Below are 16,464 nucleotides of genomic sequence, written 5' to 3' on the forward strand. Positions count from 1 at the left end.
AAAGACCAAAACCAAATAGAGTTAGGTAACCAAAATGGGTGAGAAAAATGAGCCAAAATGAAAAGAAAACCTCCAAAGTTAACACCGAAAATGAAAAACTGATACGAACATTTTAATAGAATATAAAACCATAAAAATGTAGTGTTGATGTATTTTATCTGCTTGATTGTGATGCCTTTGGTAACATGCATTAAATGTTCTGATAATAAAAACATCGAATTTTAAAAATGGCTATAAGTTTGACACCTTCCCGTTTGTTGGTACAAATAATGAACAGTATATATAATACACACAAGGATGTCATATAGATCATTTTCAAATGTCCAGGTACAACTCTATAATCAACAGACTGGACATGTTTCTGCCATAAGGCCTTCTTCAGTGTCATTAATGAATAGCTACACACTGTTTATCTCTTTCAGGTAGGTAGCCGTGTTAGTCTGCAATATAACAGCAGGATGTGAGTCCACGGTGCCTTAGAGACCAAAATTTTCAGAGATTCAACAAGATTTTTGAGATTCAATCTTTGACCCTCAAAAGCTTATTCCCTGAAAATCTTGTTGGTCTCAGGGGTGCCACTGGACTTAAATTCTACAGTTTATCTGTTTATTTATATGACTTTATGCATATTGATTGTTTACGGACTCGCTCTTTAAGGGCATTGTCCTTGAAGAATATAGGAGGTTACTACATATTGAGTCACTCAGTCCACAGGTGTCTGCAATTTTGGGTAAGGGAGGAGTTTCTCATTTCTACTGATTTAGCATTCTCTGGCTTAGAGCAGAATATTTCTGTAGTCCATGGGAGATGTTGTGTGATTCGATATGCAGAAGATGTATCTGTTGTTCCTGATTTAATGCATTTTATTATTTTATGGAGATTGTAAGTTAGCTCTTTGTTTTTCATGTTTATAAATATTGTTTTTAAGGTGTTAGCTAATATAATTTTCTCGACTTCATGCCTGATCTCTCATATGTAGATGAGAGATCAGAAGGTCTTCAAGAAGAATATCTCTAATTTCCAGCCTTATTGCAAGTTTGCCACATTTGTTTTTTATCAGAAGACTTCTATGAAATATGAGATAATTGCAAATGTATTGCAGGTCTTTTTGATCAATATACATAACAGTTTACAATATTTCTTGACTTTACGCATATTGATTGTGCATTGACGCTCTCTTTAAGAGCTTTTTCTTTGGCGACTATAGTAAATTAATGTCAAATTATTAACTTGTGTGGCATTTCATATTCAGACACTCTTACTAATTCCATTCACTTCCAAATGTCACCTACATCTCCTGAAAGCAGGCATCAGAACAGGATCAGACAGCTGCTAGGTGGGGAGTGTTCTCTTGCCTGGCAGAGACTCAATCCTGGCTGTTTTGGGCCCAATCCTGGCCGTGTTGGGCCCAAAATGGCCTGGATAGAGAGGCTGCCAGGCCTGGCAGGAACTCGATCCTGGCTGTTTCGACCCCAATCCGGGGCATTGGGGCCCCGATCCTGGCCAGTTTGGGCCCAAAATGGCAAAAGGGTCCCAAAATGGCAAGGATCGGGGCCAAAACAGCTTGCAATAGGCCCCCGCCCAACACTGTCCTGATCTGGGCTGTTTTAGCCCCGATCAGGGCCATTTTGGCCCCTATCCTCGCAGTTTTGGGCCCTAATGTGCCTAAAACAGTCCAAATGGGCCCCAGTGCCCCGGATTGGGCCCAAGTCAGCCTGAAACCAGTGGTTGTTGGTGGAGGAACACTCTCCCGCCCAGCAGTGGCCTGATCCAAGCTGTTTTGGGCCCTATCTGAGCCCAAACAGCCCCAAAATGGCCAAAACAGGCCATTTTAAAAATACCCGTGTGACACCAGGTGCCTGCCTGAATGTTGTTACAGGGCGTTCCAGCTCAAAAAAGGCCCTGGGCATCATACATGTAGACAATTTGTTTTTGGCCCTTTGGCTTTTGCTTTTGGACCGACATGGCTGTAAACAGTGTTTCTACTTGGACTGAACTGAAGATGGGACTTGTAATGGGCTCATTTCATGTTTACGCATGTAAAAAAGACTCAGTGTCCTTTAAGGGATACAGAGGGTTTGAGAGAGAGGAAAGTAAAGCAGAGAAGCAATGGGAAAGATGTTTAACCCTTTTCTCACCAGATATTTTTGCTCTCAAACTCCCTTCTCTCATTGTCTTTTGGGTGCACACACTGGGAACGCTGTAGGGAGAAAAACAGCTTTCTTTGTATGAAGTTACTCTTTTTTAAAAAAAGCAGTGTTGGAAAACAGTAATATATTTTAACTTGTAGTTAGATCCCCAGAAAGAGATTCAACTGTTGTAATAACTGATAATGATTTCTTTTACTATGGAGCGTTATTACTTTTGTAGCATTTCAACTTTTTAGTTCAATAATGCATCTGGCCATGTATCGCTTCTCTCCTGTGCTTAATTTTCCTCATTTCTTCATTTCAGATTTCTTCTTTTTGGAATTGTACTAGTTCCTTCTTTTATACAGTTGGTCGCAGCTGGTTTGAGGAAGGACTTACATAATGTAGAACTACATTCTAGACTTTATTTTGAGCCAGGGACTAAATTTGATACAGGATTCTCTGGGCTTCTGATCCTTAATGATACAGGTAAAGGTGCAAAACAAAACATAGAGATATCTTTTCTTTAGAGACTCAGAAATGCATGAAAGGTACAGGAATGGGGAAAGGGTGAAGGACACAAGGGATTCACTTAGGTGAGTGGTAGGTAAGGTAAAGGTAATCCCCTGTGCAAGCACTGAGTCATTACTGACCCATGGGGGGACGTCACATCACGACGTTTTCTTGGCAGACTTTTTACGGGGTGGTTTGCCATTGCCTTCCCCAGTCCTCTACACTTTACCCCCAGGAAACTGGGTACTCATTTTACCGACCTCGGAAGGATGGGAGGCTGAGTCAACCTTGAGCCGGCTACCTGAACCCGGCTTCTGCCGGGATCGAACTCAGGTCATGAGCAGAGCTTGGGCTGCAGTACTGCAGCTTACCACTCTGCACCACGGGGCTCTTTTTAGGTGAGTGGTGGAGGGGGAAAATACCTCATGGATGTTTTGAATGCCCACTTGGATAATTTCTGTGCTGCCTCTCCAGAGAACCTGCCTTAGGCAGCTTTCAAATTTTAATAAAACATACCATATCAATACATCTAATTCTCAGCCTGGCTAAATCTGCAGGTTGGGGCCATATTGCCAGAAGGGGGTACAACATATTGGTCCTTACTAGAAGCTACTATGGTGGGCAGCATTATGTGAAGGAACTTTCAAAATTATGAACCTCCCCGATGTAAGATGCATTGATTATTTTTGTTCTAAATCATCCCATTTTTGTTACTTCCTCGTTTGATTGGCAAATGTATGTTCCTCCATAATCCTCTCATGAAGGAATCAACTTTACTTTCTTAATAGGTGCAAGTATTGACCATTTCATCCGTGCTGTGAGGAGTCAGAATATCTTTGCAGAAACAGCCACCGGGAGTAATGTCAGCGACCAGCTAGTACACAATGGAGCTATAAAAGTGGCCCTGGAGAAGGAGGTAAATTGAATGGTATTTTAAGTAAGTAAATAAAGTGATGTCAAGTCACAGGGTCTCCCATCCAGATACTAACTAGGGCCAACCCTCCTTTGCTTCTGCACTTTGATGAGATTGGGCTAGCCTGGGCCTTCCAGGTTGATGTGTGGAAAAATGTACTAAATCGGCATGAAAAATGTACTAAATGTACTGTAATGTACTAAGAAAACTCCCAAGCAACTGGGTTAAAATTTACTGTTATTATGACATAGAGAGGGGGCCACACCAAGGGGACACAAAGATGAGAACCAGTTTGGTATAGTGGTTATTAGTGCGGGACTCTAATCTGGAGAGCCGGGTTTCATTCCCCACTCCTCCACTTGAAGCCAGCTGGGTGACCTTGGGCTAGTCACGGCTCTCTGGAGCTCTCTCAGCCCCACCCCCCTCACAGGGTGTTTGTTGTGGGGATAATAATAATAACATACTTTGTAAACCGTTCTGAGTGGGCATTGACTTGTCTTGAAGTGCGGTACATAAATCGAATGTTATTATTATTTATTATTCTTATTTATTATTATTATGAAGAAACAATTGGTGCAGAGGAAAAGAATCTTTAATAATTGTACAACCCCTATGTGTTTCATGTGCAGCTTTGTCAGGGGGGATCTATCAAATAATATAACATATAAAAATATATTTAATACATAATTTCAAAGGTAATAAAATGTGTTAATATAACACAGAGCATGTACAAAGTGCAGTTCATAATGAGTTATTAATACTTAGACAACCAAACCAGCATTAACATATATTACGTAATCACAAGGCCCCTTCCAGATTCTTTTTAGTTCGGTTCCCGTATATACGCTTGAGCAGAGCGAGCTGACTCGGCTTGTCCCGGCTCTTAGAGCGCGTCATCTTTCCCAAGTGGTAATCGGTATGCCATTTCAATGGCCAAAGAGAGATTCCTTTTTTTTTTTTTAATTTTATTGGATTAGAAATATCATATTCATTACAATCAATTCCCTTTAAATATTCCAGTTCTAACCCCCTCCCTTCCCCCCCCCTTTTGTTGACTTCCAACAGTTTTCCAACCCCTTGTCCGTTTTTTCCCTTACTCATTTCAAACTTACTTTATTCTATTAAACATATACTTTCATTCTCTTCTAAGCTTATCTATTATAACACAGTATAACACAGTACTGACTCTATTCCCTTTCCCACTTAACTTATCAAACCAAGTATTACATTCCTGACATATATTCTTTAATAATATATCATTTTATCTAATTTTTGTACTCTATACTCTGTCTTACTCATTCTAGTCTCGTCAATATGGGACAATCAATTTGTCCCCTATTCTGCATGGCTCTAAGTACTTCTATAAACATTGTATACATTCAATATAAGTCAATCAATTTAACTTATACTCTATATGTTACTATTTACTTCCCTCCACCTTTCTTATATTCATTCTATTTTAATTATATAGCTTACCTATTATACATTTATCTGCCAGAAACATACTTAGTTAACTTATCCCCTTATAATTCTTAAAATAACACCTCTATAGTTTAATACCGTATATAATAATCTAATAAAACAATTGCTTAGAACCTCTTCTTTAACTTCCCTCCTTGGTAAAGCCAAAGAGAGATTCCTAACTATCATGGGATGTTAACATTCTATTGTTCAATTTCTGGCTAAGCGTCAAGAAAATAATGAGGGATCTGGTGGTGGGATCTGGACTAACAAAACTTATTCCATCTTAAGTTTTCAGGAGTCCAATCTCACTTCAATAAATGCATTGAATTGTATGTATATGAGGTTGATGGGTTTATATTTGCAACAGAGAGGAAACAGATGTTTCAAGTGGAGGTCAGTTTAATACAAGATCCAATACACAGAACAATCAGTTCACCCAGAAATGTCAGTATCTTTTGCCCCTCCAGTCGGAATAAAGAGGCAGTTGCACGGTTTTGGACCTAAAGGGCCACTTTATTAAAATCACAACATAACTCAACATGGCCAGGGCCTAAGTAGGGATAGAGGTTAAGCCCTGGGGTCACCCCTGGACCTCTGCCTTGACCTCTCTGGGTGAGCCCCACTGCCCTGGGTGAGACCCATTCATGCACATGACTGAGACCTGGCCAGCCCAGCCACAAATGAGGGTAGCGGGGGCCTGCCTGGCACCACAAACATGTTGTTGGATGCTGCTGCTGCCAGGCTGTGGAAAAGGCCAGGTGCCACTTAAGACCCATAGTAGGAGCTGCTGCCAATTTTCAGGCTGCCCTAGGCTGGCCCAGTTGGGCTACGGGCTGCCACTGGTGCCTCACTCCCAGCCGATGGAAAGGGATGCATGAAAACTGCACAGCAATTCCCAGGGGCTGATGCCTCAACAAAGCTGTATGGGTGAGGCAGGCTGGATGCCTAAGCAAGGCCACCCCGCGCACACAGCAGTCACTGCCGTTCACACCCTCAGAACTCAGGAGGGAACAGGGAAGCTCCTGCCTCAACTGAGCATAATGTGTAACTGAGATGCCGAGGGGGCGGAGCAGCCTTATAAGACCTCCAGCTCCATCCCCTTTTCCGGATGGCTAGAAAATGTGGCTGCCTCCTCCCAGGGCCGGATCTACGGGTGCAGGCACCTGGTGAAACCCTGCCTGGGTTTGTGCACGCGCGGACTCCCAGCACTATGTGATGACATCACTTTCGTGACATCATCACGGAGGGCAGGAGGCATGCCACCCATGCAGCAAGCTGGCCGCTCCAGCGCCTGATGTGCTGTGGAGCTGGCGGTGGCACTGATGTGCGCTGGGACAGCCGGCTGGCTTGCCGCACGCGGAGGGCCTCTTAGCCCTGTGCTCAGCCACTCGCGTGGCAAGCCAGCTGCCCCAGTGTATGCCCTCGCAGCCAGCTCTGCAGCGCTCTGTGTGCTGGGGAGGCCAGCTTGCCACATGGGCTGCTGAACATAGGGCTAGGAGGCCCTCCACGCGGTTCAACTGCCCTGCTGCCCTGTGCCGCCGACATGGCAAGCTGGACGCCCCAGCGCACAGAGCGCCATAGAGCTGGTGGCAGTGGTGGTGGTGGCGGCGAGAGCATGTGCTGCCGATGGGTGGCTGAGAGCAGGTCTGGGAGGTCCTACGCACGTGGCAAGCCAGCTGCCCCATTGGCAGGGCTGGCGAGGGCCTCCCAACCCTGTGCTCAGCCTCCCATGCAGGAAGCTGTGGCGTGCTCCCAGGGGCTGGCAGCCGCTCCTGGTGCCCCCTCTTGCCCCCCCCTCGATCCATCCCTGCCTCCTCCTCCTTTGCGGTGCTACTGGAATTGGTCTCCTTGCTAGTTGGGGGAATTAGCAAACAAACAAGGAGAAGACTTCGTGAGAGGCGGTAACAAGTGAGGTCTTCCACCAATTTTTATGGAGTCCCTTCCCAGAGGAAACTGACGAAGTGGGTATGGTTCCAAGTGAAAGATTGTTTTATTAACAGAGAGATTCAAACACATAGCAGTATATTCACAAGCATACAAGGTTCCTAGGAAAAGCAGGTAGAGGTTGGAATAGATATTGGGGTTCAGGTGTTAATTATCAATCAGTTGAGAGAAGTCCGCGGAGAAAGAGGGCTTCAAACGGCCAGCATGGTCTGCCAGGAGAGGCCCAGAGGATCTCTGAGGGAGCAATGCTTGGATTCCAGTGTGCATCACACTGCATGATTTGGCTGGGGCAGAACCAGCATTTTTATTGGAAAAATGGACTGTGAGGCTGGAGAGTGACTTCAGCCAGTGAAACTGAATACCTTAATGGTCATCTTCTAGGATGGACAAAAGGTTTGATTACCTTGCTTGGTGCTGCTGGGACGTGACAAAAGAGGCAACTTGCTTGCTCCCGGTGTTTAACAAAGAAACTATAACTTTAATTGAGCGTCTTCGGGGTGGGAGATTGAATTTGAAGTTTTGATTAGATGTTCCCAGGAAGAAGCTAAACTTATCAGAGCTGATTGATGGTCCTTGATTGAGAAACAGGATCTTAGCTGGGTGTGTTCAATGGGGAGAAAGGAGATTGTAATGTCTCAGGGGGAATGGGTAGGTCAGAACCCTCAAGTACCTGTCTTGTCAATAGAGCTATGCTCCGAGGTGTGGGAGGCAGGAGACAATGACACCTAATCACTCAGCATTCCATTAGCATGGTATGTGTGTTCTAGCCTCCCAGGAAGGAGCTGGCAACATTTTGCCCTGCTGGGCAGTTTGGCTTATTGTGGCATGGAGCGCATTAGATTCAGAGGCATATGATTTTATGTCATAAGCAGTTATTAAAAACAGCAGAGGCTAGATGGACTTCTCGCAGGGGAGGCAAAAGGTGGCCCCTAGCGGCTTATGCTGCCAGCCAGGAGGGCCTTATTCTGACCATTAGCAAGCAATCAGATTACTAAAGAATTGTCAGGAAACATTCATTAAATTAACACACTAAAAGCTTTGTTAACTGGCACCCACTTAACTAGAAAATTCTGTCAACTGGCATGCCTGGTGACATATTAAATAGACAGGTGAAACCATCTCACATGCATTTAATCTTTTAAAGTTCTTCCTTTCCACTCACCCTCCCCAATACGTAACTTTATGTGGAAATTCCACAGAATCCAAACCTGAAACATTGTATGATTAGGGGGCCCTTTTGACCCTGGTGTAGTTGCTTGGGAACTGTTGCAGCTCACCCCATCCTGGGAGGTCCTGCTGACTTTAGAAGTCCATGGTCACATGTAAAGAGCTGGAGAGGTGACTACTTACCACACAGCAATATGGCCCTATGGAACTGAGTAAAATTGCCATGGGAAGGAGCCACGTTGTGGATTCTTGATTTATAAATGCGATGAGACTTCCTGCATACTGAGCTAGTGTAACCAACAGGCCTGGAGAAAATTCTCCTGTCCTTTTAACTGCTTAGTTTCTGGAAATGGAAATGGGGAGCTGACAGTTTTTGTGGCATGAATGTAAATCACTGGCATCCCCAAATACAACATAAGACAAAGACAAGTGAATGTAGGTTCAACTAGTTTTGCTTATTTATTTGAATTCATTTAAAATTAGACCCATGGCTGATCTACGCCACTGCTTATTTAAATAAGCTGACCATTTTGAAGGCAGGCTGCACTAGGCAATTGCTTGGGGCACCCACTGGGCAGGTCCACCCTGGCTCCAAAATCAGTCAGCAGTTATCGCCGGCCTTGTTTATTCCAGCCTGCACAGCCATTTTGTGCTGAGAGATGCCCAGCTTCATCCACCTCCCCTGGTGGGCTGCAAGGCATCTACCAGGTTCGACAGATGCTGCTCAGCACCTCGAGTGCTCCTTCACAGTGCCACCAGTTGCACGGTATGTGATGGCCTGTGCTGAACATACACCCCATCACTATGATCCCTCAGGGTGTTTGCCAATTAACCATACCTATCCTGAGCAGCCCACCCTACTCCTGCCAAAGAGTTGTGGCTGGACCACTATTTCAACCAGGCCTATTTGAAATGACTGCCAGCCCAGAGGCAGCATGGAGCAGATGAATAAAAGCAACGACACCACTGCCAATCCAATGAACATCCCCCCAAAATTCCTGCTTGACCCCATAATGGCAACCAACTAGTCCCATGCTATACCTTGGGAGGGAAGATAACCCTTTACTGAGTTGGCATGGGAAGGAGGCATATCCTGTCCCTCTGAACAGTCCCTTTATTTCTGGGCTTGACTTTGATTTTGTACTAAGCGGTAAAGGCAGGGACAGCACCAGGGTTTCCGGCACCTGAGGCTGGGGGAGTGCATGCACGTGCGCTCATGCACACACATGCATGTGCACCCGAACTGCATGATGATGTCACGTGTGATGTCATTACGCAGCATGCACTGTAGGCCAGCCCCATTGGTGTAGCAGGTGGCTGGGACGGTGTGTGGGTGCCCTGTGCCGCCCCGGATGCCTGCCGCACCTGGTCTGGGGCTGCTGCACCTGGCCAGGGGATATGTGTGCTGGCAGCAGCGCAGGATGGGGCGGGAAGGCTGGGAGGCTGCAGCAGCTGCGACTTCCCATCCCTCCCGCTTAGCCACCAGTGCTGCCACCGCCAGCTCTGCAGCACACGCCTCCGCTCCTGGCGACCCCTCCGGCTCCCCCTCCAGCCCCCCTGCGCTCGAGGTGGGGGCCTACTTGCCTCAGTGGGCGCACCAGCCCTGGGTAAAGGGTCAAGAAATGTCAGTGATATTTTGAGTGTCTGTATGTTTTTGTTGCTGCCCTGGCTCTTTAGAATGGAGTTAGTTCTCTCTCCTTCCCCTGCATAACCTGCCCCCCCCCCAATAATTAATTAAACTTATAACACTTGCTGTTGAATACAAGCCCAAACAGGAGGGCCATATTTTATTATAAATAGCGCTTTCTTTATCCGATGTCTTGCTTTTCTTCAGAAGTACCAGTTCACCCTTATGTGCCACATGGAAGTCATGAACTGCTTTCCGGTGCTTGTCAACATCATCAGCAATGCGCTTTTGCGAATGTTTAATTCTACTTCCCATATTCAAATCTGGAATCACTTATTTCGTTATGTAAGTATTTCAACTTGACCTTAAGGTGCGCTGCTTGTGTATTACAGGGGAAGGGGTGGTGTAGGTCCATTTGTAGGATTGCAATGGAATTTTAGAAATGCAGTACTTTGTGGAGTAAACCGCCATTTTAAGATTCCAGAAGTGTGCTACTTCAAAGGTGTCTGGATCAATTATTCTAATTATATATTCAGGTATTTTCTGTGGAAGCAGAACATGAGTTCTTATTGTTCCTTCTTTTAGGAACGCCAGCAGTTATTAGAGAAGCTTTAATAAAGGTCCATATTATTATTAAAGCTCTGCTCCCTGCTTCTTCCTGTTTCACTTCCTGGAAGGCTCACGCCCTAGTAACTAGAAGGGGGAGGGGAATCTGTGTATCTTTTTCCAGGGATTACAACTATCCCTGCTTCCCTTCATGAGGAAAACTGTAGTACAATGGATAGTAAACTGGAACCTGATTATGGGAAGGACGGAAACTTGACACCCTAGACTATTTTTTTAACTTACTTTCATTTTCTAAGTTGGTTCGTTGTTGGTTGAGAATAAAGCAGAGTGTTACATTCAGCAACTCCCTTGAGTACAGCGATTTCTTGCATTACCACAGTGTGATCACAAAACAAACAGCCTACTGGTTTAATCAGGCAACTGGCATGAGGGTCATTTAAACACTTCCTGTCTCCTGCCATTTTCTGGAAAAAAATGGCATTTCTTTGCTGCTGCAGTAAAAAGTTTGGGAAATCTGATCGTAGATTTTCTGCATAATGTATATTTTTGCCTTAATTAACAATGCAATCTTAAACAGAGTTATACCCGTCTATGCCCATTGACTTCAGTGGACAGAGGGTGGAAATACTCATTACTAAGTACCTAGGGACGCACAAGAGAACCTTATTTCACATGTCCCCTCCTCCAACTTTCCCTGCACTCACTCGCACAGTCACACTTATTTGTTCCACTTGAATACATTCACGAGTTCAATATCAGTTCCTCCTCAACTGCTAAAAGTATCCCAGTTTCCCCCATCTCCACATCCATTCATTGAAATGTAAATCTTTACACTTTAGCACACCTTAAAGAAATGCAAATTGGAAAGTCAAAGGAGCCTACAGTACTTGTTCTTGTAGCAAAGGACCCACTTATAGATACAAAAACACAACGGGAGTTCCTGCGATTGCAGAATTCACATGCGCTGAGCAAGAACAGCCTGCACGTGAACTGAGGACCACACATAAAATCCTGCACTTGAGCATCCCAGGGAATTCGCAAGGTGTATTTCCACTCGTATGATGGTGTAACTGTATTTAGGATAGCACTGTACCATTACAACCTTAAGAAGAGTCATGCCAGTCTAAACCCATTGAAATTTAATGTCCCTTTCAAATCTCCCTGTTCTTTTAAAATGGTTTTTCCCTCATCTAGGTTAGAAAACTTTTTACTCTGTGTTGTCATGGCAGTATGCAAGGAGAGGGATTTGCTGGGGGGGGGGGGCAGGTGATACAAGGAACCAGCAAACTTATGAATCTGGTCTGAATCCTCCGTTCGAGCTATTTTTGTCCAGGCATAAGCCAGGCTGCTCTTGGACAGCGTGCCTGCTCACTTCCTGGCTCCATGATCTGCTTGGTCAGCGTCTGTTTGCCTCGACCTTCAGCAAATTTGAAATTTTAAGCTGTGTCTTGTATGGGATTAAACTCCCCTTGAAAGGCAGCTTTGCAGCTTGGCCATGCTACTCGACACAGCAGGCACTTTAGAAAACCAGGTGGCCGCCGTGGCTCCAAGTGCTTTTGCCCAACTTCAGTTAGTGCATTGGATGCACCTGTTCCTGGCTCAATCAAACCCAGCCTCAGTGATCAATGCTTTAGTTACATCTCGACTGGACTACTGCAGTGTGCTTTACTAGGTGCTACCCTTGAAGAATGTTCGGAAGCTGCAGCTAGTGCAGAATGCTGCGACTAGATTGCTAGTCTAGGCCAGCTATTGGCAACACGTGACCCGATACTACAGCACATACACTGGCTACCGGTCTGCTCCTGAGCCCAATTCAACGTGTTGGCTTTGGCCTTTATAGCCCTACATGGCCAGCCCCGGTGCCAGGGTTACTGGCGCCTGAGGCCATCCTTGTGCATGTGCTGCGCGCGTGCCCCCAGACTGCGTGATGACATCATCACGTGATGATGTCATCACACAGTGACACCGGGGCCATTGGCCGGCGGGTGGCTGGGGCGGCGCGAGGAGGCCGCCCGTGCTCCACACGCTGCCCTGGCTGCCTGCCGCCCCTGGCCTGCAGCTGCTGCACCCGCCCGTGGGCGTGAGACAGCAGTGGCAGCAGTTCGGGGCTGGCTGGAGGTGGCGCGGCACACACTTCAGCCCCCAGCCCCCCCTCCGGCCCCGCTGCTCCCGCGGCCCCCACCTCACCACCTCAACAGTGGCACCGGCCCTGTACGTGGCTTGTGACTGAGTTATCTGATGGACCATCTTCTCCCATATGTTCCTGCCTGGGAATTAAGCTTGCAGGATGAGGCCCTCCTGACTGTTCCATCAGCTAAGGAAGCTCACCTGGATGGTAGACAAGACAGGGCCTTTTCAGTGGCAGCCCCACAGTTATGGAACAGCATCCTCAGGGATGTGCACGAGGCCTCCTCACTATCATTTTTAGGAAGCAATTGCTGACAGTTTTATTCAGGACTCCTTTGGATTAGTTTAGCTTTTCTTTTAAACTGGCAGTTTGTCATGTAAGTTATTTTTAATGTATTTTTATCGTTGTTTTCATAGTGTAAGCTGCCCTAAGTGCCCTAAAGTCAAAGGCAGATGCTAAATATTATAAACAAACAAAATTGACTAAATTTACAGTCTACTGACATTTATTATATATGACAAATAAAACCATTGGGGTTTGTTTTGTAACCTATTTTTTCTGATTCTTTTTCCAGCCTTTCAACCGTGAACTATGGATTTACTCTTCTCACATTAACATTTTTGGTATTATGGTTTTATTTCCTGCTTTTGCACCACACTTTGCAATGAACAGTGTTCGTGACTACAAGGTAAAATATATAGATAAGGACAGTACAGACATTGCTGGGCACGACCAACAAAATATTTATTTGCAATGTATTTTGATTTCCATAGCGATGGAGCCATCAGAATCGTATGAAAGCATATATGTCCTGTGTTTACATGTTTACAGTGATGGTCCTAGCATGAACTGCACCTGTGCTGTGTTCAGGGAGAAACTGTGGGCCCATAGTTCCCCGAAGATGGATGTGGGCAGTTATTGACCTGTGTCCAATCTCCCTTTTGGGGGCAAGTGATAGAACAAGTGGTAGCAGAGCAACTGCAGGCATTTTTGGATAAAACATCTTTCACAGTGGTGGAATAAACTCACGCACTAATGAAAGGACATACCCCACTTACTCCCTTTCCCACCTGATATACAGGGTACTTGCCATCACTCCAGCTCTGCCTGTCAGGTCCATTGCCCATGGTCCCTCCATCTTTGCTCTTTTGTTTAATCTCTCTGTGCATGTATGTGTAGTTTCTGTCACACAGGCCAGCGAGCTTCTGGGAGTACAGCGTGCTTATCTGACATGGCTCACCTCAGAGCCTTGCTACAAGTGACATTTTACAAGTGAAGGATAAAGGATCATTTTCTCAAGTCTTTCTGGGAACTGAAGTTCCTCTCCCCCACCCCTTTTCCTTTTGTTCCTTCCCCTCGCTGCCTGAAGAGACAGAGAAAGCCTGCGGCAACAGCAACTTTTGCAAATCGTTCCTCCGGTCACAAGCCTGCTCTCAATGATCTTTGGGGCAGGCAGCTGCAACTTTCTCAGCTTTCTCCAGAGCATTCCTGCCCCCCACCCCCAGCAAGACGATTTGCAAAAGCTGATGTTGCCGTAGGCTCTCTCTGTCTCTTCAGGCAGTGAGGGGAAGGAACAGAAGGAAAAGGGGTGGGGGAGAGGAACTTCAGTTCCCAGAAAGACTTGAGAAAATGATCCTTTATCCTTCACGTGTAAAATGTCACTTGTAGCAAGGCTCACAGTGGCCTTGAGACGGTTCTCTCCGATTCTCCCACTGACTGACTATGCCCAGCTGTGGGTGGGGGTTGGCAGAGAGGGGTTGGAAACTTGTAACCAACATTCTATACGCCATTCTCAGCAAGAGATCTGTGTACAGACAGTCACTTATATTGCTTCTGTAAAACCTATGGACATATATACATTATAGTTATGATTTCCCAATAAATAATCTTGACTCAAGAGAGCTTGGATTTCTTGCTGCAAGGAGGGATGTCAGCTGCTACGTATGCTGTCTTCCATAGCCTGACACTGCCCTTTTTCTTGTCTACCGCTCCTTGAGAAGCTGGTAGGGTTCCCTATGTGTGTGATAGGATGCTGCTTCTTGCTCCCTCTCCTCTTTCTCCTGCCTGCTATCTAACCCAGTCCAACCTGGAATTGTGAGCCTATGCTTGAAAGCAGGGCTTTTTGTGTGGGGAAAGAGGTGGTGGAACTCAGTGGTGGAACTCAAGACCGTACAATGATGTCACTTTGGGTCAGCTGGAACAAGGGGGGAGTTTTTTAAAGTTTAAATTGCCCTTGGCGAAAATGGTCACATGAACGGTGGCCCCACCCCCTGATCTCCAGACAGAGGGGAGTTTAGATTGCCCTCTGTGCCGCTTAGTGGCATGGAGGGCAATCTAAACTCCCCCCTGTCTGGAGATCGGGTGGGGCCACTGGCCATGTGACCATTTTTTAAGAGGTGCCGGAACTCCATTCTACCGTGTTCCCGCTGAAAAAAAAGCCCTGCTTGAAAGAACAGTCCAGCATAAAGGTGAGAACTTTGAACACACTCTGAATTCCTTAAAGAGAGAGATTTTTATTTCCTAAAATACAAACCTGAGTCATGAGAGCACAAGTGCATTGCAAAAAGTATATCACAGTACTATCGGGATTTCTTGAACTAAGAAAGAAAAATAAAATGTAGTAGGCTAATTAAGTTGTACCGTCGCTGATGCCACCTTGACATCCTCTTCTAGGGATGGACAGAAGCCTGCTACAATACCAAAATTACAGGCTGGTTATGACATACTTCCCGCTGTTCCTTCCCTTGTTCCCTGGTCCTGGCTTATGTGGCACTGAAAGTGTATCCACACCTTTTAACCTTTCCTGTCCCGGCTGGGTGGATTTCCCTTCACCCTGTAATGAGTTTGGGGATGGAACTCCATGTGGATTACTCTGCATTCTTTTGCCCCCCCACCAATTTGGAATGAAGACACAGTGCAGAACTACAAGGGACAAAAGGCACAGGTTGGACACTTGTCAGCTTCCCTCAAGTTTTGGCGGGAAATGTAGGCAGTTTGGCGGAATGTTGGACAAGTGACAGTTAAAAAGTCCATTGGACTGCAGTCAGAGAGCAAAGCTTCAAGACTAGGATGCCTACATTTCCCATCTGTGACACAAGGCTCGAGTATAAATTTGGGCCATTTATTAACCAACATTAAACTTAATAACGGCCAGGGTATAACTAGTGGTACAGGTCGAGACAAGGGGTCAATTGGACCTACTCCTCAACCTGCTTGGGCGAGCACCCCCTGCCCCAGGTGCGAGCCATCCATGCGAATGGCTGTAACCCGTCTGGCCAGGCGAATGGTTCCCCCCTTAAAGCTCCATCCACCCCAGCTGTGAAGCCCGAGGGAAGGACTTGTACAGGGGGTCCCACAGTCAGTCTGCCCTCTCAGCTGGCAGCTGTACAGCCCGCCAGCCAATCCCTGACAGACCCCTATTCCCAACCAATGGGGAGGTGCCACCGGGTGCTCACCAGCCCGCTCTGTCTACCCAAATCTAACCTGCCAGGGACCTAGGTTACAGTTCCACCACTCCAAATACCACTCCTACAAGACCGTACAAGGTAGGCAAAAAACACCTCTTCCCTGTGCCAATTTGAGAAAAGGAGAAAAAAATCCTACCTGGCCCTGGTAACCAGCAACCAGCTAATCCTGTACTGCCCTAGGGTGCAGTGGGTGGGCCGAGCTTTCAAAGCTGACTGAGCCCTACAGATGCGGAGCCACCCTTTATAGGGCCAGGCCCCACCTCCCAAAGCCTGGATTCCCAGGAATGTAAGGCTGTCTCTCCCTCCGTGCAGTGAGGCAAAAAGTGGCACCCAGCCTAAGCATGTTTCACATGCAGCTGGGTGTGCCATCTTCTCCAATCAGCTTAAAGCACTTTTATGGTCCATGTCAAGTCTTGTTCCTTCCCGACCTAATAGAGAGGCAACCTTGGTGGGTGGCGGGGGTGGTGGTGGTTCCCCTCTGTTTTTTGGATCCTTCCCAACGGTTGGGCAAATGGTTATCTCCATGCAGGGAACTCCTCAGACAG

General features: G+C 46.2%; 1 protein-coding gene across 5 annotated transcripts in view; it reads left to right on the top strand.

Annotated features, from left to right (window-relative positions):
* LOC129328905 (ATP-binding cassette sub-family A member 9-like) overlaps positions 1 to 16,464 on the top strand; it is a 146,647-nt gene that overhangs the window by 62,721 nt on the left and 67,462 nt on the right. For all 5 annotated transcript variants that reach the window (XM_054978220.1, XM_054978219.1, XM_054978221.1 and 2 more), the window contains 4 exons: positions 2,455 to 2,618; positions 3,431 to 3,558; positions 9,965 to 10,102; positions 13,027 to 13,140. In XM_054978220.1, coding sequence (XP_054834195.1) covers positions 2,455 to 2,618; positions 3,431 to 3,558; positions 9,965 to 10,102; positions 13,027 to 13,140 — 544 coding nt within the window. The remainder of the gene's footprint in view (positions 1 to 2,454; positions 2,619 to 3,430; positions 3,559 to 9,964; positions 10,103 to 13,026; positions 13,141 to 16,464) is intronic.

Source organism: Eublepharis macularius, chromosome 4 (assembly GCF_028583425.1).
Source record: "Eublepharis macularius isolate TG4126 chromosome 4, MPM_Emac_v1.0, whole genome shotgun sequence".
Taxonomy (NCBI): Eukaryota; Metazoa; Chordata; class Lepidosauria; order Squamata; family Eublepharidae; genus Eublepharis; species Eublepharis macularius.